This window comes from Eschrichtius robustus, chromosome 10 (assembly GCF_028021215.1).
Source record: "Eschrichtius robustus isolate mEscRob2 chromosome 10, mEscRob2.pri, whole genome shotgun sequence".
Taxonomy (NCBI): domain Eukaryota; kingdom Metazoa; phylum Chordata; class Mammalia; order Artiodactyla; family Eschrichtiidae; genus Eschrichtius; species Eschrichtius robustus.
Genome location: NC_090833.1, coordinates 82,009,242 through 82,035,146, shown reverse-complemented (window position 1 = coordinate 82,035,146; position 25,905 = coordinate 82,009,242). Strand labels below are relative to the sequence as shown.

The following is a 25,905-nucleotide window of genomic DNA, read 5'->3' as shown; positions in this document are numbered from 1 at the left end:
GCGGCGGGCGCTGCTGAGTGGTGCGCGGGGCTAGGGGCGCGCTCGCACCGCTCTGGGGTTGAGCCCGGCCAGGGTCCGCGCGCGGAGCCACGTCGGAGCGCGCCGTCCCGACCCACCCAGGCGCTTCGCCCCGCCCGGACGTTCCCACCAGTGGCCTAACCTGCTTGACTCGCCGAACTTGCCGCAGCTCCCGGCGGCAGCAGGTGGCCTCGGACTCGCCGCCGTCACCGCTGCCCGAGCGGGCCGCGCGCCCCGGAGCCCTCTCGGTCGCCCCCGACCGGCGGGATGGAGCCGGACGGGGACCTGGAGGAGCTGGCCCGGCTGCGCTCTGTCTTCGCCGCCTGCGACGCGAACCGCTCGGGGCGCCTGGAGCGCGAGGAGTTCAGCGCGCTGTGCGCGGAGCTGCGCGTGCGGCCGGCCGACGCCGAGGCCGTGTTCCAGCGGCTCGACGCCGACCGCGACGGCGCCATCACCTTCCAGGAGTTCGCGCGCGGCTTCCGCGGGGCCCACCGCGGGAGACGGCGCTGGGGCCGGGGGCCGCGGGAGCCCGCGTTCACTGCGGCCCTGGTGGGGTCCGACCCCGGGGACAGCCAGGAGGACGAGGGCGACGAGGACGCGGCGGCGGCACTGGCCGCCCACTGGGACTCGGCGAGCCCGGGCCAGGCTTGGCAGGACTTCCAGGCGCGACTCGGGGACGAGGTCAAGTTCATCCCCAGGTGCGTGTGTGGTTTGCAGAGCGGAAGGTGGTGGTGGTGTTTCTGTCCTCCCTGGGACGCTGCCATCTCTCCCTCTTACATTCGGAGTGTGCAGACCCAGTGGACACACTCTCTCTCTCTCTCTCTCTGTCTCTCTCGCGCGCTTTCCTCCATTCACCGACGCACTTTTAACTCTTCCAAGACGGGCTCCCCTAGAGTTAAGGAAAAGGAAAGCGTTCCGAGTCGCAGTTCGGGGAGAAAGTTTCACTTGCTTATTTCTGAGTTTCATAAGCCAGAGTGAAATCCAGAGCGTCCGGAGATTCTTCCGGGACGCTGGTTTAGGAGCGCTCCCCGAACCTCAGAGACTTGATTACGTCACCTCCTACTCCTGGCCTCCAGGCTGCACCCGGAGCAGCAACGCTTGGTGACCCGGGCCGCTAGCCAATTTGCCATTCTCTATGGTAGTTTTTGTGTTTGTTGTTTTCCTGCTACTACGTAGAAAACAAGACATTGTTGCACATTTGTATTGCTGCACACAAAGATTCACCGATGCCTACTATGTGCTAGGCATTTTACAGGTTAATTCGTTTAATACTCAGAATAACCTTGGGGGTGGACGTTCTTATCTGTGATTAATGGAGAAATTTAGACCTAAGGACGTTAAGGGACTTGCCCAGTTACTAAAAGAGCAGCATTTGATCCCAGATGTTGTGAATTTTAAAACTCTCAGTTTTTATACCATAGAATAAAATCATACAGTAAACTCTCTACTCTTGTGTCTGTGACAGAAATAACATAGTATCAAGTTACTTAATTCTCAGGGGGAAAGGGGATGCCTGCAGGTTCAGGGCATGGTGGGAAAGATATTCAGGTTTTATTGAGATTAATTTGCATCTATCTCTGCCTAGAGTCATGGTGTGTCTTGAGCTATTTTTACTTCTTCCTCAGGCGCTACAAACATCTTAATAGTATAAAATGTTTTTCTGCTCTCTGGATTTTCATTGAAATTTTATGTATCTCTGGTTGTCATTATTAGGAAGATCTGAACATTTTGGTCGGCAGTTCACATATCTGAGACATAAGACTCAGAAAAGGAAATAGCCCTGGAAGGCAGCAGCGGCCTGGCTCACCCATTCACCGCTTAGACCTGCAGGGCTGGAAGTCCTCACTTCCTCCTCCGCCCAACTTCTCCCTCCTGTTTGGAAAGTTCAGGGAATACTGGGCATGGAAGGTTACTCACTGCAGTATAAGAGGGATTGTGTAGAGAAAGTGGGCACGATACCCATCTTTTCTGTTATTTACAGATGAGTGAAAATGCAGTGTCTCCACCAGGGAAGTAGAAAAATTTAAACTTTGCTATAACCATACACTTTGAATCATCTTTCATCTGTAACTTGGTTTGGGTCCAGCGAGTTTAAAAAGGTAACAATATTAAGAATAAGAAAAGGTAAGACCACACCGTATTTTATACACACACACATACACATACACACACACACACACACACAGACACTGCACTACTTTCCAGAGTTGCCAAGTCTCAGCAGCCAATATTTGACACTTAACCTTTAAATGATGAAAATGACCTTCTTAGGATCAGCATACAACCAGGTCTTAATATTATTGGTGACATTATTATTATCATGATGCCTTTCCGACTCTTGAGGTGTTATTAAATATAATGGCACCAGTGTCACCTGGTAGTCTTGTGTCCTAAGCCCCACCCCTGTCTTCTGCGAGATTAACAAGTACAATATTTGCCTTCCTGTACTCGTTCCAGTGGAAAAGAACTAAACTGAATTGCTTCACCTGATTGTTACTATGGCAGCCATTAGCTGTTTTGGTAAATTGGATTGCTTCTGTTCTACTTCCTCATACATGTTCATCTTCCCTTCCTCCCATTCAAATGTGATAAAAATCTTTCGTTATTGACAATGTCATTGCCATTATTTCAGCCAAATTAATTCTGCAAACATTGTTGAGTGCCTGTTTTGTGCCACTGTCTTAGGTACTGTCCTAGGTACTTGGAGACAAAGAGAAGGAGGAGATGTGGTTCATGCCCTCAAGAAGTTCATAGTGTGGGTGAAATATTTCTCAAAAAATTTCCTCAGAGAACACGTAAAGGCAGGAGAGTTATTTGCAGGAAACCCCATGTATTGTGGACATAACCCAACAGACTGCCTGCAAGCAGGAACTTTCTTTGAACTCTTGAGTTTTTACCTTAAAAAAAAGAAGTCATGTTCACTTCATAATATACTGTGGCTTGGTTTAGCATAAAATATTATATATTCTTCCAGGGGGAAAATTGTCTCTCTGGGAAGGTGTGCCATTTCATCTGGTGCCTTAGTTTCACACCTGGCACTCCATCTTCCCCCAGGTGGCACCCTGTCCCATCCCTATCCTAGGGGGGTATTTGTGTACAGTTTAAGCAGAACAGATATCAGATATAGGAGTGTTTGGTTCCCGCAAAGGCAAAACGTGGTATTGATTTCCATTTCAAAGATCATTCAAACTCTTAGATGAAAATATTAAACAAATTTGGGTTAAAGTCCTCAGTCATCGATAATTGTGATATTAGAGAGAAAATAATATTGCACTGTGAAAGAATAAAAATGGTCTCTGGGTGATGTGTTAAATTCTCAAGTTGGTCTTCTCTTAGAAACTGAGGGACTTCTTTCCTTAAAGGTTGGGGAGGGGAGTGTCCCGCCATGTGACACTGTTAACCTGAGCTGGGCAGGTGTAAATGGTCCAGAGGGTCAGGATGGGCCGTTACCACTAGTTCCAGTAAGCTGGAACTAGGTCAGCCAGCAGGTGAAACCAGAATGGGCAAGGCAATGTAGTTACGTAAGAGAATTCCGGAAGGAGGATTGTATCAGGCCAAGAAAAATCCATGAAGTGGGAAGAGAATGTCTGGGGAGAAACTGAGAGCAGAGTTGTAATTACCTAGTGGAGCCAGTTTCTGGTGTCAGGGGCATTATCTTGGTGAAAGGGAGGTTTGTATCCAGTAGGTACTCAATAAACGTACTCAATAAATATTTGCTGAATGTTCCTTGATTCCCTGCTTCATATACTGAGAATGCAGTTAGTTCGTGCTGCATGCATTCTCTTCATTTCTTTTGTTGGTTCCCTCCCTATATTTTCACATTCTGGTGAGAGCTGGTGTCTTCCGAGATTGGCAAGGAGAGAAGGATATAGGGTGTGTGTGTCTGTGTGTGTGTGCATTGAGCATTCGACTGAGGCGGGGTCATGACTGGAATTCACCTCTCTCCTCTAGTCAGAGCTGAAGCTTTTCAGAGTGTTCTCAGTTCCATTTGTAGCGATTTTGAGTGTCATTTGTGGACTGATTCACTTTAACTTAGAACCCCACGTTCTCACAAACAGAAACGCGAGGGTCCAGCTGGCACCAGAACCACAATGGACTTGTGAATGGGCACCAATTTTGCCACAATAGCCAGATTAGACCCAGGGTGGGTGGGCGCCTCTGGTGTAACAGGGGTTAGCATGATTGGTGACCTGCCAGACAGGGCTGGGGCGGGATTTGTTCAGGCACCAAAATCAGACCTGTGTGGTCAAGCTGTTTCACATGGTTTGTGCCCTTTCTACACACACAACGTTGAAGAAGAGTCTTCTGTTGAATAACTTAGAAACAAGAAATTTAATTGAGAAGAACCAAAACTACCCACGTGTGAACTGTTATATGGATTGTCAAAAAGGTTTACTTCGGCACGTCCATGTAACTATGAAGATGATGACTAAAATGGAGAGGAAAAGCAACAGGTGACACCAATCCCACTTAACTAGGACGTTTTAAAAAACATGAAGCTACAAGTAGGCAGAGGCATAGTTTCATGGTCAGGGACTCCTTTACATTTCCCTTTCTTGGGGTCTACTTTAGGGCTTTTGCCTCTGATCGTCTTCTTTTGTAATAGTGCAGTTGCTTCATAAGCCCGCTTCACCTTCATGATATGGTGCTTGGCAGGATGGGAAAGGGAGAGGAGAGATGGACGCAAAGAGAGAGGTAAACACAGAGAGGGCTGGAGACACGGAGTGAGAGGGGGACAGGGTGAGAGGAGGCAGAAGACAAGCAGACAGAGAGACACTGATTGATTAGACAGTGCCTCAGTTTCCCCTCTCTTCCCACTCAGTGAGGGTATGGCCCTGAGACAGCTTGGGATGCGAGAGTTAAATCAGCTCTTCTCTGTTTGATCTCAGCTCTTGAGTATCTTCCACATGTGAGCATCTGGGTGCTTTGGACTGTGTTTTTAATGTTTGAAGATAAGTATATTTTTTTCACCCATATTGCCAGTAATATCTGCTGCTCATCCAAGGAGATAAAGATTGGTTCCAGCCTTGAGGCACCATAGTGGGTTGGACTTCAGTCCTGGAAGAGGTTCAAAGATGCTTTTGACTGTGTGTGATGCTTACCTTTGGCACTGGCTTTGAGGCCTATCAGTGTGCTAGCCACAAGCTTTCCAGAGATTTCCTGCCTTTTCTGCATTCAGAACTGGGGAGATATATATGTGTGTGTGTGTGTGTGTGTGTGTGTGTGTGTGTGTGTGTATATATATATATATATGTATATATATATATATATGTATATCTTTATATGTCTCTATCTCTCTATATAGATTATATATATCTTTACTTTCTAACTGTTTCTGGTCTGTTGCTTTTTGTTTTTCCTCTTCAGTATATCCTCTATCACAATTATGTGTCATTACACTACTGCTGAGGGGGAGAAACCTGTCCATTTGAAGCACAGCTCTTCCTTGAACCATCCAAACCTTGCTCCTGGGCCCAGCAGGAGTCTCTGTATGGCTTATTTTTTATGAGCTCTGCTTGCTGGTGGTGGCCCCTTCTGGTTCTGATATTTGAATTTCATCTTGAGGTAGTAATTTCTTTTTGGCCTCCTGGCCCCAGAAAGGTATTCTGGCCTCGCATCCTTAGAGGACTGCCAGTTTTGGCCATACAGACAGTGGCCTGCTCTGACCCTCAGATCTTGCTGATTGTTCAGAGCTCTGCTGGCAGGTTTTGGTGAGAGATTGTTTACTCAGCCCTTATGGTATGGGTAAAAAGAAAAAGGCTTAAGATGGGGTGTCATTGGAAGACTACCCTCCAAGGACCACAGACTCTTCTCTAGCTTGTCTTTTAGCCTGAAGTTTTCATTTACTTCTCTCCGGAATCACTGTTCAAATACACGGTCACTTGGAGCTTGTAAAACCTGTTTCTTGATTTCTTCCCAGGTTACATGATTTTATTTCTTTTGTAAAATGGAAGTAGCTGAATCGGGCTAATCTGCCTTGAATGGAAGCTTTAGAGGCTGATGACGGAGAAGAGAGCCTTTGATGATGGGGGAGGTTAGGATGCCGAGGTGATTCAAATGTCTGCTTTCTTCTCCTAAGAGGATATACAGTATACTTTCTTGCTTCATGTGTAGCTTGTGAAAGCTTAGTTGCACCTGACTGCAGTATATCGTTGGAGGGAAGAAATGGGAAGAGAGTATTTATCGTGGGTATTTGGGCTGCTCCTATCTGACTCTGTTAGTCTCATATCAGGTTGTAAAATGGAAAGTAAACACCTTCCCAGAGGAAAGCTGTAACGATGGAATGACACGTATGATTTCTTTGATATTAATTCCTCATAAAAACAGTTTCACTGCTTCAACTGGTAAATATTTGGGGTCTTCCAAATTATAATTGCTTCTGTCAGAGTAATTATAAAAAGAGAAAAGTGAATTTTAACCCTTAAGGCCTTAGTCTATATGTCTTATAAAAACAAGACATATAGATGCAGTAGCTCAGACATGTTTCTTTCATTCTTTCTCTAATTCCCTCGGTATTCACGTGCCTGCCAGTGTCCCAGGCACTAGAGAGACTCCTTCGTAGACCTGACCTTCAAGGAGCTCATTGTCCCACGCTTTTAAATACCTAGGAGTTTCTGACATCTGAAGGACCTGAGATGCAGTATAATAAATGCAGAAAAATACCTCAGGGCACATCTCCAGACTATGGACATTTCATGTCAAGAGTGTTTCTCAAATTGGGTGCCCTTTGGGTCTTTATGTGTATGCTTGGCAATCTTAGAAGACTAAACATTTATGTTTTCATTTTATGTTATCATTATATGATAATATAAAACAAATTAATTTGAGCACATTTGGAATCACCTGGATGACTCTTACATGACAGATTTAGCTACACTGTTTCAAAACCTGCCTCTGTGTTTAAGATTGTATGGCATCCGTTCCTTGTCATGGGCTGATGAGGAAGGCACAACAGTGGACTTGGTGCAAATGATGTGTCCACGTAAACTGAAAGTGACCAACAACACGGAGTGTTGGGTTGTCTGTGTCCGCAATGGAAAAGTGATCAGGGAGTGGGGTTTTGATCCTGTAAGTGTGGCTGGAAAGCGCAGCACACAAGCTGCCAGGGCCATACTGACATTGGCTATGGGGGTGTAGTTTCAGTAGAAGTGCATCCCTTGTCAGTTTAAATGAATGTTGCTAATTCTCATTTCACTGATTTTGCAAATGCGTGTTGGTCACATAAATGTTTGGGAGCTATAAGTATAAGGAGTTTATATCTGATTTATGTTTGTTTATAGTTAAGTGACATGATATAAACAATATTTACATCAACTCTGGAATCCATAGGAGATATTTTCTTTTATAAGGTCTACATGTTTATCAAGTGTGAGAAATACTGTTCTAATAGGACTTGAAATCCTCAAGAACTGTATAAGATTGAAAACATTAGTTTCTCTATTTTTCATTGCTTATCGATCTCGTCCGTCATTTAAATCGAGGGCATAATATTGTGGAAGAAGTTCATCTTAAATTGTTCCCAGTCTTAAGGATCATTTTTGTTATTTGCCCGCAGAGGAAACTCTTCTTGCCTTTTTCCTATGTCATTCATTCACTCCTTCATTTAAAAAACTTTTTTTTTAATCCATGTGTGCCTGGGACTGCACCAGGAATGGGGTGCTTTAAAATGATACCCAGTCAAAAATCAAAAGTTTCTTAGACAGTTTCTCTCTCTCCAGAGGTGATGGCACCAGTGAGCGTAATGAACGGGAAGAATCACAAGGTGGGTGGTCTGGGTCCAGCTCTCACTGGGGGTCAGAAATCAAGCAGACCAAATCGACAGATGAATGGATAAAGAAGATGTGGCACATATATACAATGGAATATTACTCAGCCATAAAAAGAAACGAAAGTGAGTTATTTGTAGTGAGGTGGATGGACCTCGAGTCTATCATACAGAGTGAAGTAAATCAGAAAGAAAAACAAATACCGTATGCTAACACATATATATGGAATCTAAAAAAAAAAAATGGTTCTGATGAACCTAGGGGCAGGACAGGAATAAAGACGCAGACATAGGGAGTGGTCTTAAGGACACGGGGGCAGGAAGGGTAAGCTGGGACAAAGTGAGAGAGTGGCATTGACATATATACACTACCAAATGTAAAATAGGTAGCTAGTGGGAAGCAGCCGCATAGCACAGGGAGATCAGCTCGGTGCTTTGTGACCACCTAGAGGGGTGGGATAGGGAGGGTGGGAGGGAGACACAAGAGGAAGGGGATATGGGGATATAAGTATACGTATAGCTGATTCACTTTGTTATACAGCAGAAACTAACACAACAATGTAAAGCAATTATACTCCAATAAAGATGTTTAAAAAATAATAACAAAGGCATTAATTTAAAAAAAAAAAGAAAAAGAAAAATCAAGTGGACAAACTAAATTCAGGGAGTTTCTTCCTCTCTTCAGTAGAGCAGTTATCTCCATTTATCTTGTGTGGTGGTGTCACAGTTCCAGCAAGAGAGACTCTAGGCCCTGTCAGATTATCTCCACGTTCCCTCCTCTTACCACTCCGTGGGCTGTAACTGATGTAATGGAGCGGGACTCACAAACTCTGAAGCCTCCGGGGCCAGGCAGGTAACATAGACCTGGTGGAGTGGAGTTGGGGCCCAGTAGCAGCCTCTGCTTCATATGCTGGGGGGACGGACAGATGCTGCCATGCAGGACATCGGCCCAGTGTTGCCAGCGACGCCAACTTATAAAGGATGGTGAAAAATCCATATTTTAAGTAGGAATCTCCAGTTTTGCTTATTCCATGAAGGACAAAGCACAGAGGCAGGAAAGATACTTTTTCCAGTTTGCAACCCCTGTTTCCTACCTGAGAATGTGCCCTAGTAAATTCAAGTGTCAGGCGTGATCTTGCTTTGAAGATTCGTGTTGATGTGAACATGTGGTTCCATGGTACCCTAACTTAGAGTTTTAATCATACTACTTCTTCCCCTTCCAAGTTTGTGGGGTAGTATTTTGACCCAAAGATAGTCTGTCTTTACTCTCTTTTTTGCTCTTGGGTGTTCTTGTAGTTTCCTGAGTTACCTTGTTCAGGCTTAACAGATGTTGCTGTACAGTATTTTCTGCCTCCAGGTTTGCTGCCCTGATGTGTGTCCTTGGAGGAGGAGGGCTGAGCTCTGAAAGCATTGAGATGTCCAGAACACCTTTTACCCTGATGTCTTTCTTTCTCTTCATTTGAAGCTGAAAGTATTTGTCACAGTTTTAAGATATGTAAAAAAAAAAAAAAAAAAGAAAAAAAAAAAAAGGAATGAAATAAAAATAAGGGAATTTAGTGATGAGAGGTTATATTTTCTGGTACCACAGTGGTATTTCCTTTTATTATTGGAATATTTTGTCCTTCAGTCAAAAAAATTTTTATGGGAATGAAAAGATGCTCATCACTAATCATCAGAGAAATGCAGATCAAAACCATAATGGAATATTGCCTCATGCCTGTTAGGATGGCTGTTATCAAAAACACAGAGAGTAACAAGTGCTAGTTAGAATGTGGAGAAATTGGGACCCTTGTACATTGTTGGTGGGAATGTAAATTGGTGCAGCCACTACGGAAAACGGTATGGGGGCTCCTCAAAAAATTAAAAATAGAATTATCATAGATCCAGCAATCCCACTTCTGCATGTATATCCAAACAAATGAAATCAGGATCTGGAAGAGATATCTGCACTCCTGTGATCATTGCAGCACTAGTCACAATAGCCAAGAGGTGGAAACAGCTCAAGTGTCCATTGATAGATGAATGAATAAAGAAAATGTGGTATATACGTACAGTGGAATATTACTGAACGATACAAAAAGAAGGAATTTCTGTAGTATGTGACAACACAGATGGACCTGAGGACATTATGCCAAGTGAAATAAGCCAGTCACAGAAGGAAAAATAATGTATAATTCCACGTATATGAGGTATCTAAAGTAGTCAACTCTTAGAAAGTTGAATGGTGGTTGCCAGGGGCTCGGGGATTGGGAAATGAAGAGTTGCAGTTCAGTGGGTTATAGAGCTTCAGTCGTTCAACATGGAAAAGCTCTAGAGGTCTGCACAATAAGATGCGTGTAGGCAACAATACCGTACACTTAAGAGTTTGTTAAGGATAGAGATTTCACATTATATGCTTCTTAACCACAAGAAAAGCAAACATATGGAATACAAAATTTCTTTTTTACAGAGATAAGAAATTGGGCTAGCTACAAAAGCTCTGTGTCTCATATCTTTTTGGATCAGTCCCAAATACAGGCTCCGTCAAGGTTTGCCCCTTAAAGGTACTCACCCCTGTCGTTTTCAGGTGACCAAGCAGAAACACTCGAAATAATGGCACGTTCTGAGAGCTCCCTCCCACCATACACGCACCGAGGGCAACCGCTCTCTTCAATGTCCATTTTTGGGGGGCATTTTATGGGCGTGTTCAGCCGTGATACCCCCTCGCGATCATTACAGTCATGGAGCATGCTCAAGTGACCATTGTGTTATAATGGTATCTCTGACCTAGAGTGTGTTTTTGCTTTAATGTCCGGATAGAAGACAAACAAGTGCAGATGAGTTCTTCATTCTGAAATCTGGGTGCAGCGGTGGAAGTTTCACCTGCTGTGAGCCTCTTGTGGCTGCCTGGTCCAGAGGTGGAGGGGTGGTGGGAGGTTGAGGCAGCAGGCGCTGGCTTGTTGCCCATCTCCTTAGGCGTGGCGGTTGCACAGTGCATCCCCTGGCGTGACCCAGTCACCTCGTAATTCTTGCTCCTGTAGAACAGTTACAGTCTGCTCCTGGCTGAGGTGGACGAATTCCTGAGGAGTCAACCAGCGTTTGCTTAGAAAATCCCTCTTTTAGGACGTTCATATGTCATGTTTTCTAATGGACATGCCATAAACTAGTGTTCGTGTTTGTGATGCAAGTATGTTTTCTTTTCCTCCTTGGGGATCTGTTGGCAGAGCATGTACTTCAGTCTGGCAGAGACGGTTAGCCTGGGGATGTCAGTGAATGAATTACAGTGCATGCATTTCTACTCTAACACAGCATGTGTATTCCAGACAAACCTAATGTTCTGCAAACACACGAAGGACATATGGGGGAGAAAAAGTAGGGATGGGGCTGATCTCTCCATATCTGTATAGCTTTGCAACCAGCATACTCAAAAAACCAGTAACAATCTGAATAAGATATTAGCACAATGAAAAAGTCACATTAGATGCTTAATAGAAACATACAACAGTCCAGGGTACCAGTACAGAAAAACTGTAAATGTTTTAATGCAAGTATGGGATTTTGCACTTTGTTTTTTAAGGTGAAGGTAACTTGGTGGATGGAGGTGCATGGGTTGTGGCTGCTGAGTTACAGGAACAAGGACAGAATGCACAAAGACAACGCACGTGTACCGTCTGTGCTGGGAGGAAGCCCCCGGGGAATGGGCATTGTGTGTCCAGACTGTGTTCCCCTGCAGCCGGCTGCCTTCAGCTGGGGTAATGGGCTTGCACTTGGTGGCTGTTACTTGGGCGCAGAGCATCGACATGCTGGGAAATGCAACTTCCACTTCTGCGTCATTCACCTATTGACCTAAGGGTTGGGCTAATTGATGCTATAGGGACATGCACTGTGTCCGAGCAGTCCTAGTCTTGAGTGAAAACGCATGGGAGGCTAAAGCAAGGCACAAAGCCAGAAATGAGGGTTAGATTGATTCTGTGTGTACAGGTGCGGAGGTTTTATATTGGTCTAAAAGGGATAGTGCATTGCCTGTCTCCTAAAAGATGACAGTGAATAAGCCGTCTTCAGGCTAATATCTGTCCACAAAAGTCCACAGATCTGTTGGATAGGCTGTTACAATCCTGATGAACCCTGGTGAGAATTACAATGTTACGTTGTAGGTGAGCATTTGGGCCATTAAAAAGTGACCTATTCTGTTGAATAATATTTTAAAGTTCTTATTTAGCAACTTAATAAGAATTCAGTTCTTATTGAATTCAGTTTATTCAACCAAGTAAGCTGAATAATCTTATTCAACTGTTTTAAGCAGTGCTAGCATATATTCATGGTGAAGCTGGTACATTTGTTCATGTGATTAACCCCAGGGAAAGTACAATGATATAAGCCACTGTGTTAGTTAGTTAGAGAAATAGAGCCAATAAGATGTGAGCGTGTGTGTGTGTGTGTGTGTGTGTGTGTGTGTGTGTGTGTGTGCGAGGGGGCGTGGATTTATTTTAAGGAATAGGCTCACACGATTGTGGAGGCTGGCAAGTCTGTAATCTGCAGGGTGGGCCTGCAGGCTGGAGACCCAGGGAAATGCTGATACAGCAGTTTGAGCCCCAAGGCAGTGGGCTGGTAGAATTCCCTCTTCCTTAGGGGTGCTCAGTCTTCATTTAAAGGTCTTCAAATCACTGGATGAGGCCTGCCCACGTTCTGGAGGGTAATCTGCTTTACTCAAAGTCTAACCGATTGAAATGTTAATCTCATGTACAAAAGACCTTCACAGCAACATCCAGACATGTATGACCAGATATTTGAGCACTGCAGCATAGCCAAGCTGACGCATGACATTAACCATCACAGCTACTAAAAACAGTTTTCCAGATACTCTGTTTTTGAGATTCCCTATGTTATGCAAATCGGTTCTGGCGAGATCAGAGAGCATTTTTTATTGCTTCCAGCTTATAAAATATGCACCAGAAATTTTTCAAATATTTATTTGAATCTGGAAAAATCCTTATACATATATTTTGTACCCCTTCCAAATGCCTAAACACTTCAAAACCACATGTCAAATTTCAAGAGTGGTTTAAAGTTATTAACATTTTTCTATCAGCCAAGAAGAGGCTTACCCTCCCTGTGTTCATGGCTCTGAGATGCCCCCTGGGAGAAGAGGGCTTCTTCACCCTGGTGTCCACCCCTCCATTCTCACCCTACAACCTCACTCATCATCAAAATATCCATAACTCCACGCTGAGCCCCTCATGGAAGAGACATCTTGGATTTAAGCAGCCTCAGCCATCTGGCAAGTCACGCCGGCACTTTACATTGCTGCACTTTCCCAGGCAATCTAACTGCTTGCTTGCTCACTTCCTTTCTTCCTTTACCTCCTCTCCCTCCCTCCCTGCCTTCTTCTGCAAATGCTGTCGAAAAAGCACTATGCTAAGAAGTCCAAAGGTGAAGGTTTAATGAGAAATCGTACAAAAATCCCTGGAGTAGGAACAGGTTCTTTACTGTCCCCAACTGCTAGTTTTTTGTCCCTGAGTCGGTAGAGCTAACAGGGATGCAAATTGAGAGGCACAGGGAAGCCCAAAATGTTCCACCAGATACAGGTCCTAAAACTCAGCCATAAGGAAGCCGTGAGTTCCATGCTCAGTTTCCCAGGACAGGCATTATTCAGCTCCCAGGAGCTCAGCAGACACTGGTTTTAAATCACATCTTTTCTCAGGCTCTGCAGCTCAGGGCCTTGGACCAGCAACACTGCCCACACCCGGGAGCTCTTCCAGCAGCGCAGACTGTAGGCCCCACCACAGACCTCCTGAAGCATCTGCGTTTTAACAGGATCCCTGGGAGTCTCGTGCATGTCTTCAGCTCGGCTGAGGAGATGAGAATTGAGGGTGTGGAATGCAGCCACGTTTGGTTGGGAACTGCTATTCAAAAGGTAGAAAAGCCCCAGAAAGAGAATATGGAACTGAGGTAGAAAAGATAAACATCACGTGCTTCAAATTTTGCCATGGGTTGCCTCTGAAATGAAATCCAAATTGTGAAGTGTTCATGATTGAATTTCCCGTGAAGATAAAAAATATATACTTCCTCGAGTATATTGTGTAATATCTTGTGAATGTGTTCTTCAGAGACAAATACACCTACAGAAGAGTGCGAGGAGCTTGGTGTACAGCTTGCTGACTCTTCACAGATGGGACACTCTCGTATTCGGCATCCAGATCTAGAAACAGCATGCACCTAGAAGCCCCGTGCTCCCTTCCAATCACCGTAGCCCCTCCCTGACCCCCAGGCATGACTTCTTGGGTGTTTTTTTCCTTACTACATAGGTTTGGCTTCTTGCACTCACCGTTATGCTTGTGAGCCTGTAGTTGTAGATCTGTCATTTTCTCTACTGTATTCATTGTGTGAAGATATCACAATTTATCCATTTTACTTTTCATGGCCATTTGGGTCATTTCTACTTTGTGGCTATTACACAGCGTGCCACGATGGGCAGTCCATCTTTTGGTAAGCATATGAACTCACACAGTGCCTTGCTTTTAATAACTGTTTTCAAAATAACTTCAGCTTTCCTTGCTAACTCAGGGTCATCATTATGAAGCTGAGTTTCCTCCTGGGCTGTGGTGTAGCGTATCCCCAGGCTTTGTGGGGATGGTAGTTCAGCTTGGCTTTTTGAGTTCCTGCGTGCATTTTCTGTTCTGGCTGTCAGGCTGCCAGGTGACGGTTTACTATTGTCAGTTCTTCCTTCCTTCCTGGGTACCTTCGTTTACTGAAGACGCAGAAAGCAAACTGGTCAGATGTATTAGAACTGTGTTCAGAACCCCTTTGAATGCATGTTATTCCTGTGCCAGGGAGGGGGCTCACAGGCTGCTCTTCATTCTCTCCTGACTTTGTCTGCTTTTGTATTCTTCTCAGGGCCAGATGCCTGAGCTTCAAAGGGCTGGAGTGCTGCCGTCATTTTGAAATTAATTTTTTTTTGGCAGTTTTATTCCTTTTCCATTTTTATTTATATTTTAACTCCTTGCCCCCTTTCGTTCATCTTGAAAGTTCCCCAAGGTAGACACTGTAGTTCTAATTGTCTTTGTAGAAACTATCCCATGCAGAAGAGGTCCAAGAAGGAGGGGATATATGTGTACATATAGCTGATTCACTTCATTGTACAGCAGAAACTAACACAACATTGTAAAGCAATTATACGCCAATAAAAAAAAAAGAAAAGCACAAAACATGGATTTATATTATTATGAATACATGTGAGAAGTACGCACCTAGCCAAGAGTAGGCATGGTGTTATGCTGAGATAAATCCACAGAAGTCTGGCAAGTCTTGCACCTGGGTCTTGGGCCCCAGACCAATAGTTGGTTATTGAAATTATTTTTAATGCTGTTTTCTTTGAGTCTCGGGGAAATGCTACAAAAACTGTACATGGAGGTAAACAGATACTGCTGCTTTGTGAGGGTCTCCTTGTCCACTCAGGCCGATTATTGTAATAACCTATTACAGCTCCTTCTTTCGTACCACTTGTATTTAAAGCAACCATTCAGCTTTTATTTCCATTTTGTTTAGTAGCTTTTAGGCCAACTGTACACTCCAGAAGGGATGTTATCCACACAGGTGAGAGAGGGCAGCTCATACCTCAGGAAAGCAGAACTGGAAATGAGGGCAAAATAAAGGTTTCGGATGAAAAATGTAAACTGAAATAAATGTAAATGCACAGTTGACTGAAATTGCTTTTTCATTATCTGATGAACCAGAGAATTAAGATGATGACCCGAGAGAAGACCGGTTTCTCTTTTCTTGGCTCTCCAGAGGGGCTGAGATCAGATTCCTTCAGGAGATGGTGTTTGCCAATCTGCAGGTTGGCTGCTCTTCCAGTGGACTGTGGCTCTGGGAGCACAGAAGGGGACTAGTTTTCCGGGCAGCTGATCCTGGTATAATGTGGAAAAGTCAGATCTTAATAGCTTTTTTCGGCTACCTTCTTTTTTAAATCACATTCCAGAAAATCACCCTTTGGTTCTTCAGAAAATCAAATGAAAAAGTAATTAAACTTCCCTGCAGGTTGCTAGGGAAGCAATGAAGTGCAAAGTTGATGAGCAGTGGAGTGTTATCTCAGGAAACTTCCGTCTTGTGGAAAATATACCCTAGGCATCATTGAATGAGACCAAGAACCTCTCAAAGGGTTTTAACTGTTGAAATGTCAAAATTAAAGATGTCAACAACATTTTATTTTAGAGGGGAAGTGTGTTCAAGAGAATTTGTAAGAAAATCTCTACAACTAATTTTGCGTTATTTTGATATTTTTTCGTCCATCTCTGCATAAACAGAGAGACTGGAAAGCCATTATTGGTTTTTGATGGTTAGGTAGCAAGGTAGGTAGGTAAAAGTCAATGATTCTTAAAAGTAGATTAAAATTTTTTCTGTGATATTTTTGTACAGTAACTAAACAAACACTACATGTATACAAATAGTTTTAAGATAGTTCAAAGATGTCATAGAAAAGAAATTCTCATTTAACTACATGATTATCAGGGCTAACTCCTATAACCTTTCAGAAAGACTTTTAAGAAGGCCAGAGCAGGTTGTATACAATCTCCAACAGATTTCCTTGCCAGTATCATGTATACTCAAGCATAAGGTCGAGATGTAACTGTTGAAGACAATGTGACTGTAGCTTATGCACCTAACAGTTATCCTTTCATGATATCAATCATAATTTAGAGTTAAATGCCAGTCATTCAATAGTTAGTAGCAGTTATTCAATATATATTAAATACGAATTCAAGAAGTAAGTTTACTTAAAAAACTAAAAATAGAACTACCATATGGCCCAGCAATCCCACTACTGAGCATATACCCTGAGAAAACCATAATTCAAAAAGAGTCGAGAATCACAACTGGCTGCTGGACAGTCATTGACAGGAAGACCCTGGACTTCACCAAGGAGGATACCCCACGTCCAAGGACAGAGGAGAAGCCACAGTGAGACGGTAGGAGGGGCGCAATCAGAGTAAAATCAAATCCCATAACTGCTGGGTGGGTGGCTCACAGACTGGCGAACACTTATACCACAGAAGTCCACCCACTGGAGTGAAGGTTCTGAGCCCCACGTCAGGCTTCCCAACCTGGGGGTCCGGCTATGGGAGGAGGAATTCCTAGAGAATCAGACTTTGAAGCCTAGTGGGAACTGATTGCAGGACTTTGACACGACTGGGGGAAACAGAGACCCCACTCTTGGAGGGCACACACAAAGTAATGTGTGCATCGGGACCCAGGGGAAGGAGCAGTGACCCTGGGGGAGACTGAACCAGACCTACCTGCTGGTGTTGGGGGGTCTCCTGCAGAGGCGAGTGGTGGCTCTGTTTCACCGTGGGGATAAGGACACTGGCAGCAGAGGTTCTGGGAAGTTCTCCTTGGCGTGAGCCCTCCCAGAGTCTGCCATTAACCCCACCAAAGAGCACGGGTAGGCTCCAGTGTTGGGTTGCCTCAGGCAAAACAACCAACAGGGAGGGAACCCAGCCCCACCCATCAACAGTCAAGTGGATTAAGGTTTTACTGAGCTCTGACCGCCACAGCAACAGGGAGGGAACCCAGCCCCACCCATCAACAGTCAAGTGGATTAAGGTTTTACTGAGCTCTGACCGCCACAGCAACAGGGAGGGAACCCAGCCCCACCCATCAACAGTCAAGTGGATTAAGGTTTTACTGAGCTCTGACCACCAACAGCAACAGTCAGCTCTACCCACCACCAGAGCCTCCCATCAAGCCTCTTAGATAGCCTCAACCACCAGAGGGCAGACAACAGAAGCAAGAAAAACTACAATCCTGCAGCCTGTGGACCAAAAACCACAGTTACAGAAAGATAGAGAAGATGAAAAGGCAGAGGGCTATGTACCAGATGAAGGAACAAGAAAAAACCCCAGAAAAACAACTAAATGAAGTGGAGATAGGCAACCTTCCAGAAAAAGAATTCAGAATAATGATAGTGAAGATGATCCAGGACCTCGGAATAAGAATGGAGGCAAAGATTGAGAAGATGCAAGAAATGATTAACAAAGACCTAGAAGAATTAAAGAACAAACAAACAGAGATGACCAATACAATAACTGAAATGAAAACTACACTAGAAGGAATCAATAGCAGAATAACTGAGGCAGAAGAACGGATAAGTGACCTGGAAGACAGAATGGTGGAATTCACTGCTGCGGAACAGACTAAAGAAAAAAGAATGAAAAGAAATGAAGACAGCCTAACAGACCTCTGGGACAACATTAAACGCAACAACATTCGCATTATAGGGGTCCCAGAAGGAGAAGAGAGAGAGAAAGGACCAGAGAAAATATTTGAAGAGATTATAGTCGAAAACTTCCCTAACATGGGAAAGGAAATAGCCACCCAAGTCCAGGAAGCGCAGAGAGTCCCATACAGAATAAACCCAAGGAGAAACACGCCGAGACACATAGTAATCAAAGTGGCAAAAATTAAAGACAAAGAAAAATTATTGAAAGCAGCAAGGGAAAAACGACAAATAACATACAAGGGAACTCCCATAAGGTTAACAGCTGATTTCTCAGCAGAAACTCTGCAAGCCAGAAGGGAGTGGCATGATATACTTAAAGTGATGAAAGGGAAGAACCTACAACCAAGATTACTCTACCCGGCAAGGATCTCATTTAGATTTGATGGAGAAATCAAAAGCTTTACAGACAAGCAAAAGCTAAGAGAATTCAGCACCACCAAACCAGCTCTACAACAAATGCTAAAGGAACTTCTCTAAGTGGGAAACACAAGAGAAGAAAAGGACCTACAAAAACAAACCCAAAACAATTAAGAAAATGGTCATAGGAACATACATATCGATAATTACCTTAAACGTGAATGGATTAAATGCCCCAACCAAAAGACATAGACTGGCTGAATGGATACAAAAACAAGACCCATATATATGCTGTCTACAAGAGACCCACTTTAGACCTAGGGACACATACAGACTGAAAGTGAGGGGATGGAAAAAGATATTCCATGCAAATGGAAATCAAAAGAAAGCTGGAGTAGCTATACTCATATCAGATAAAATAGACTTTAAAATAATGTTACAAGAGACAAGGAAGGACACTACATAATGATCCAGGGATCAATCCAAGAAGAAGATATAACAATTATAAATATATATGCACCCAACATAGGAGCACCGCAATACATAAGGCAACTGCCAACAGCTATAAAAGAGGAAATCGACAGTAACACAATAATAGTGGGGGACTTTAACACTTCACTTACACCAATGGACAGATCATCCAAAATGAAAATAAATAAGGAAACAGAAGCTTTAAATGACACAACAGACCAGATAGATTTAATTGATATATATAGGACATTCCATCCAAAAACAGCAGATTACACGTTCTTCTCAAGTGCGCACGGAACATTCTCCAGGATAGATCACATCTTGGGTCACAAATCAAGCCTCAGTAAATTTAAGAAAATTGAAATCATATCAAGCATCTTTTCTGACCACAATGCTATGAGATTAGAAATGAATTACAGGGAAAAAAACGTAAAAAAGACAAACACATGGAGGCTAAACAATACGTTACTAAATAACCAAGAGATCACTGAAGAAATCAAAGAGGAAATAAAAAAATACCTAGAGACAAATGACAATGAAAACACGACGACCCAAAACCTATGGGATGCAGCAAAAGCGGTTCTAAGAGGGAAGTTTATAGCTATACAAGCCTACCTAAAGAAACAAGAAAAATCTCAAGTAAACAATCTAACCTTACACCTAAAGAAACTAGAGAAAGAAGAACAAACAAAACCCAAAGTTAGCAGAAGGAGAGAAATCATAAAGATCAGAGCAGAAATAAATGAAATAGAAACAAAGAAAACAATAGCAAAGATCAATAAAACTAAAAGTTGGTTCTTTGAGAAGATAAACAAAATTGATAAGCCATTAGCCAGACTCATCAAGAAAAAGAGGGAGAGGACTCAAATCAATAAAATCAGAAATGAAAAAGGAGAAGTTACAACAGACACCGCAGAAATACAAAGCATCCTAAGAGACTACTACAAGCAACTTTATGCCAATAAAGTGGACAACCTGGAAGAAATGGACAAATTCTTAGAAAGGTATAACCTTCCAAGACTGAATCAGGAAGAAATAGAAAATATGAACAGACCAATCACAAGTAATGAAATTGAAACTGTGATTAAAAATCTTCCAACAAACAAAAGTCCAGGACCAGATGGCTTCACAGGTGAATTCTATCAAACATTTAGAGAAGAGCTAACACCCATCCTTCTCAAACTCTTCCAAAAAATTGCAGAGGAAGGAACACTCCCAAACTCATTCTATGAGGCCACCATCACCCTGATACCAAAACCAGACAAAGACACTACAAAAAAAGAAAATTACAGACCAATATCACTGATGAATATAGATGCAAAAATCCTCAACAAAATACTAGCAAACAGAATCCAACAACACATTAAAAGGATCATACACCACGATCAAGTGGGATTTATCCCAGGGATGCAAGGATTCTTCAATAGACGCAAATCAATCAATGTGATACACCATATTAACAAACTGAAGAATAAAAACCATATGATCATCTCAATAGATGCAGAAAAAGCTTTCGACAAAATTCAACACCCATTTCTGATAAAAAACTCTCCAGAAAGTGGGCATAGAGGGAACCTACCTCAACATAATAAAGGCCATATATGACAAACCCACAGGAAACATCATTCTCAATGGTGAAAAACTGAAAGCATTTCCTCTAAGATCAGGAACAAGAAAAGGATGTCCACTCTCACCACTTTTATTCAACATAGTTCTGGAAGTCCTAGCCACGGCAATCAGAGAAGAAAAAGAAATAAAAGGAATACAAATTGGAAAAGAAGAAGTAAAACTGTCACTGTTTGCGGATGACATGATACTATACATAGAGAATCCTAAAACTGCCACCAGAAAACTGCTAGAGCTAATTAATGAATATGGTAAAGTTGCAGGATACAAAATTAATGCACAGAAATCTCTTGCATTCCTATACACTAATGATGAAAAATCTGAAAGAGAAATTATGGAAACACTCCCATTTACCATTGCAACAAAAAGAATAAAATACCTAGGAATAAACCTACCTAGGGAGACAAAAGACCTGTATGCAGAAAACTATAAGACACTGATGAAAGAAATTAAAGATGATACCAACAGATGGAGAGATATACCATGTTCTTGGATTGGAAGAATCAACATTGTGAAAATGAGTATACTACCCAAAGCAATCTACAGATTCAATGCAATCCCTATCAAATTACCAATGGCATTTTTTACGGAGCTAGAACAAATCATCTTAAAATTTGTATGGAGACACAAAAGACCCCGAATAGCCAAAGCAGTCTTGAGGCAAAAAAATGGAGCTGGAGGAATCAGACTCCCTGACTTCAGACTATACTACAAAGCTACAGTAATCAAGACAATATGGTACTGGCACAAAAACAGAAACATAGATCAATGGAACAAGATAGAAAGCCCAGAGATTAACCCACGCACCTATGGTCAACTAATCTATGACAAAGGAGGCAAAGATATACAATGGAGAAAAGACAGTCTCTTCAATAAGTGGTGCTGGGAAAACTGGACAGCTACATGTAAAAGAATGAAATTAGAATACTCCCTAACACCATACACAAAAATAAACTCAAAATGGATTAGAGACCTAAATATAAGACTGGACACTATAAAACTCTTAGAGGAAAACATAGGAAGAACACTCTTTGACATAAATCACAGCAAGATCCTCTTTGATCCACCTCCTAGAGTAATGGAAATAAAAACAAAAATAAACAAGTGGGACCTAATGAAACTTCAAAGCTTTTGCACAGCAAAGGAAACCATAAACAAGACGAAAAGACAACCCTCAGAATGGGAGAAAATATTTGCAAACGAATCAATGGACAAAGGATTAACCTTCAAAATATATAAACAGCTCATTCAGCTCAATATCAAAGAAACAAACACCCCAATCCAAAAATGGGCAGAAGACCTAAATAGACATTTCTCCAAAGAAGACATACAGACGGCCACGAAGCACATGAAAAGATGCTCAACATCACTAATTATTAGAGAAATGCAAAACAAAACTACAATGAGGTATCACCTCACTCCTGTTAGAATGGGCATCATCAGAAAATCTACAAACAACAAATGCTGGAGAGGGTGTGGAGAAAAGGGAACCCTCTTGCACTGTTGGTGGGAATGTAAATTGATACAGCCACTATGGAGAACAATATGGAGGTTCCTTAAAAAACTAAAAATAGAATTACCATATGACCCAGCAATCCCACTACTGGGCATATACCCAGAGAAAACCGTAATTCAAAAAGACACATGCACCCGAATGTTCATTGCAGCACTATTTACAATAGCCAGGTCATGGAAGCAACCTAAATGCCCATCAGCAGACGAATGGATAAAGAAGTCGTGGTACATATATACAATGGAATATTACTCAGCCATAAAAAGGAACGAAATTGAGTCATTTGTTGAGACGTGGATGGATCTAGAGACTGTCATACAGAGTGAAGTAAGTCAGAAAGAGAAAAACAAATATCGTATATTAATGCATGTATGTGGAACCTAGAAACATGGTACAGATGAGCCAGTTTGCAGGGCAGAAGTTGAGACACAGATGTAGAGAATGGACATATGGACACCAAGGGGGGAAAACTGCGGTGAGGTGGGGATGGTGGTGTGCTGAATTGGGCGATTGGGATTGACATGTATACACTGATGTGTATAAAATTGATGCCTAATAAGAACCTGCAGTATAAAAAAAAAAAAAAAAAAAAAGAGTCATATACCACAGTGTTCACTGCAGCACTATTTACAATAGCCAGGACATGGAAGCAACCTAAATGTCCATCGACAGATGAATGGATAAAGAAGATGTGGCACATATAAAGAATGGAATATTACTCAGCCATAAAAAGAAACGAAATTGAGTTATTTGTATTGAGGTGGATGGACCTAGAGTCTGTCATACAGAGTGAAGTAAGTCAGAAAGAGAAAAACAAATACTGTATGCTAACACATATATATGGAATCTAAAAAAAAATGGTTCTGATGAACCTAGGGGCAGGACAGGAATAAAGACGCAGACGTAGAGAATGGACTTGAGGACACAGGGAGGGGGAAGGGTAAGCTGGGATGAAGTGAGAGAGTAGCGTTGACATATATACACTACCAAATGTAAAATAGATAGCTAGTGGGAAGCAGCCGCATAGCACAGGGAGATCAGCTCGGTGCTTTGTGACCACCTAGGGGGGTAGGATAGGGAGGGGGGGAGGGAGACACAAAAGGGAGGAGATATGGGGATATATGTATACGTATAGCTGATTCACTTTGTTATACAGCAGAAACTAACACAACATTGTAAAGCAATTATACTCCAATAAAGAAGTTAAATTTAAAAAAATGTGTACTGCTGAGTGAACAGATAGAATGCACTTATATCCCAGAATATGCTAATTTTAGGAGAGAAAATGAGTTCTTTGCTGGTACTCATGTTTCTGTGGTGTATAGTAAGAAGTCTTTGGGAGATTTTAGAAAGACAAGCAAATCCTTATCTTCTATAGAAGCTGGTGATGGGTTATCTATGTAATGCAATATTTTAATAAGTCCATGTTGATCTTCATAAAATCATGTGATTTAATTTGTTTTTGGAACTCACATATATAATAATATTTATAAACTTAAACATTATTTTGTTTAAAATGCATCCTAATTTATTATTGAAATATATTTAGGATTCACCATATTGTTTTAGCCATTTAGCTTGGACGGAGTTCTGATTTCAGCATCCTCAACCCACAAACACACAAATCTGAAGTGGAAGAAAATGAAGGGGTCTCTGTGTATCAGAGATATTAGTTAGAAATCCCCACAGGACATTTTCTCCAGTTGACGATTTTTGACTCTTTTCAGCTTTCTTAGTGTATGTTATATAGCAAATATTGGCTGCTTCCCTGTTGGAAACAATGTGAAAGGAGAAAGGGGAAAATTAAATCAAGGCAAAAGGCAGCCAGCAGGTTGAAGAGGAGTGTATGCCCTTGCATGTAGATTTTAGAGCAAATTCTGTGATAAGCTTAGGGCAGATTCTACTAAACAGAGGATATTCTCAATTTTTTTTTTTTTTTGGTACTGACATGTATGAATATCAACTTTTGTAAATATTTCAGCCCTTGATTGTCACAAGTTCTGTTTTTGCCTCCCTTCAAGTACTTTCTTTGACAAATCCTTTGACAAGTTTCTTAGCTTTTATAAGACAAGACTTGTAAAATAAATTGTCTCCATTTATGACTCTTTTGAATGTTTTCCCATACTTAGATGCTTCAGAATTGTAGGCCTTTTCAACTCCATTTTATTTTGGTACAGAATATAAATTTAAAAGATGTAGATGCGGATGCTTCTTCAGGAGATTTGTGTCTTCTGGTTCATGTGGTTAGTGATATCACTCTAATTCACTATAGTGGAGGATAAATGCTGACAAACTTTTTTTTTAATAAGCCTATTTTTAAAGAATGTTTTCAGGTTTACAGAAAAATTGTGAAGATAGTACAGAGAGTTCCTATATAACCTGCACCCACTTTCCCTCATTTTTAACATCTTGCATTGCTGTAGTAATTTGTTAAAATTAATGAGATGATATTGATATGTTATTAGTAATTAAATTCCATACTTTATTCAGATTTCCTCAGTTTTTCCCTGATATCCTTTTTTTGGTTCCATCATTCCATCCAGGACACCACATTATGCTTAGTTGTCATGTCTCCTGAGGCTCCTCTTGGCTGTGACAGTTAAATATTTCAAGCAAGCTACACGGTTATCACCATCGTTCTTGAGGAAAGGAAATTTGGTACTGAACTTTTTATTAAGCATGCATCTTTGTTTGTCTTGCGGGGTCATTGCTGCTAAAAGGATTTACTGCAAAATGTAAAAGCATTACCATCCAGTAAAATAACTGGTTATACATTTAAACCACACTAAAAATGGTTAAATCACAGGAGCGAAAACATTCTAGTTACTTTCTATTGCTCTGTGGCAGGACTCTCCAACTTGTGTTTTCTGTACCTATTTCCTGTACACTGTGCCTGTAATTTCCTAATTTCCCATTGATGTGGCCAAACGGCTGCCCGGCAGCACTGTGCATCTATCTGCGGGTAGCGGCACAACTGGCTGGTTTTCCAGGTGGCCCGCAGGTCAGACCCCTCCATCTTTCTCCATCACCATCGAGACCTGTAGTAGTTATCTGTCTCCAGCTTCTCTTGTCCAAGCTTAATTTGTTTTATCAGTGAGTATTCCTGTTTCCGGCTCCTGAAAGGAAAGTCTTAGTTACATTGTGTCTAGAGAGAGTCAGGAAAGGAGAGATGGGTTTATCACTGATTGTATTCTGATTTAGCCGCACATTAGTGAGAAGCCTTTTCACTGCACAAATGTCTCACGCTACCAGGTGAACGCTGAAGGTAAAAAGCGCACATCCACTAACTCACCCCGGCTTATTTTAATGCAGCTGTTAATAACTATAATGCTTTAAAAAACCTTTAATGTCTAGTTAGTACACAATTTAATAACAGTTACTACCTGTTAATGCAACTTTTTGATTACAGAAAAGGGGAAATTCTGGATAAATGCTAAAGGACAACAGGCTTAAATTGGAATTGTTCCTGGCAAACCTGGGAAGGTGATAGATGTCGTCTAAAGGGAAAATTTAGCATAGAAACTGATATGGCACTCTTTATTTTCTCCCCAACCCCTGTCTTTCCTGCCAAAATAGAAATTTTCAGTGAAAAATAACTATAATACACATAGTTGTACTAACATTACTAGATTATGCCTACATTTAACTTGACTCAAGGTAAATTGATAGAAGAGAAATATTGGGAGAGTGAATGTGCATTATAAGGTAAGAACTCTGAAATAAAGACACATATTCCCACATATACCTGCCCACTGTCTACATATATAAGCACATTGATAATGTGATGTCCATAAATGAAAAAATTGGATATGGACCTAGGGACAGGGTGAGAGCAAAGGCCTGTGTTCCTGGGTACAGAAGGGTTAGGTCTGCATTGCCCCATCCCCGTTCCTGTGCTCA

The 25,905-nt window shown here is 42.0% G+C and overlaps 1 protein-coding gene across 1 annotated transcript in view; it reads left to right on the top strand.

Annotated features, from left to right (window-relative positions):
• Positions 1–285: 285 nt before the first annotated feature.
• The window catches only part of RASEF (RAS and EF-hand domain containing), an 88,603-nt gene continuing 62,983 nt past the window's right edge, over positions 286–25,905 (top strand). Inside the window, exon 1 of the mRNA XM_068552590.1 lies at positions 286–716. Within this exon, the coding sequence (XP_068408691.1) occupies positions 286–716 (431 nt within the window). The remainder of the gene's footprint in view (positions 717–25,905) is intronic.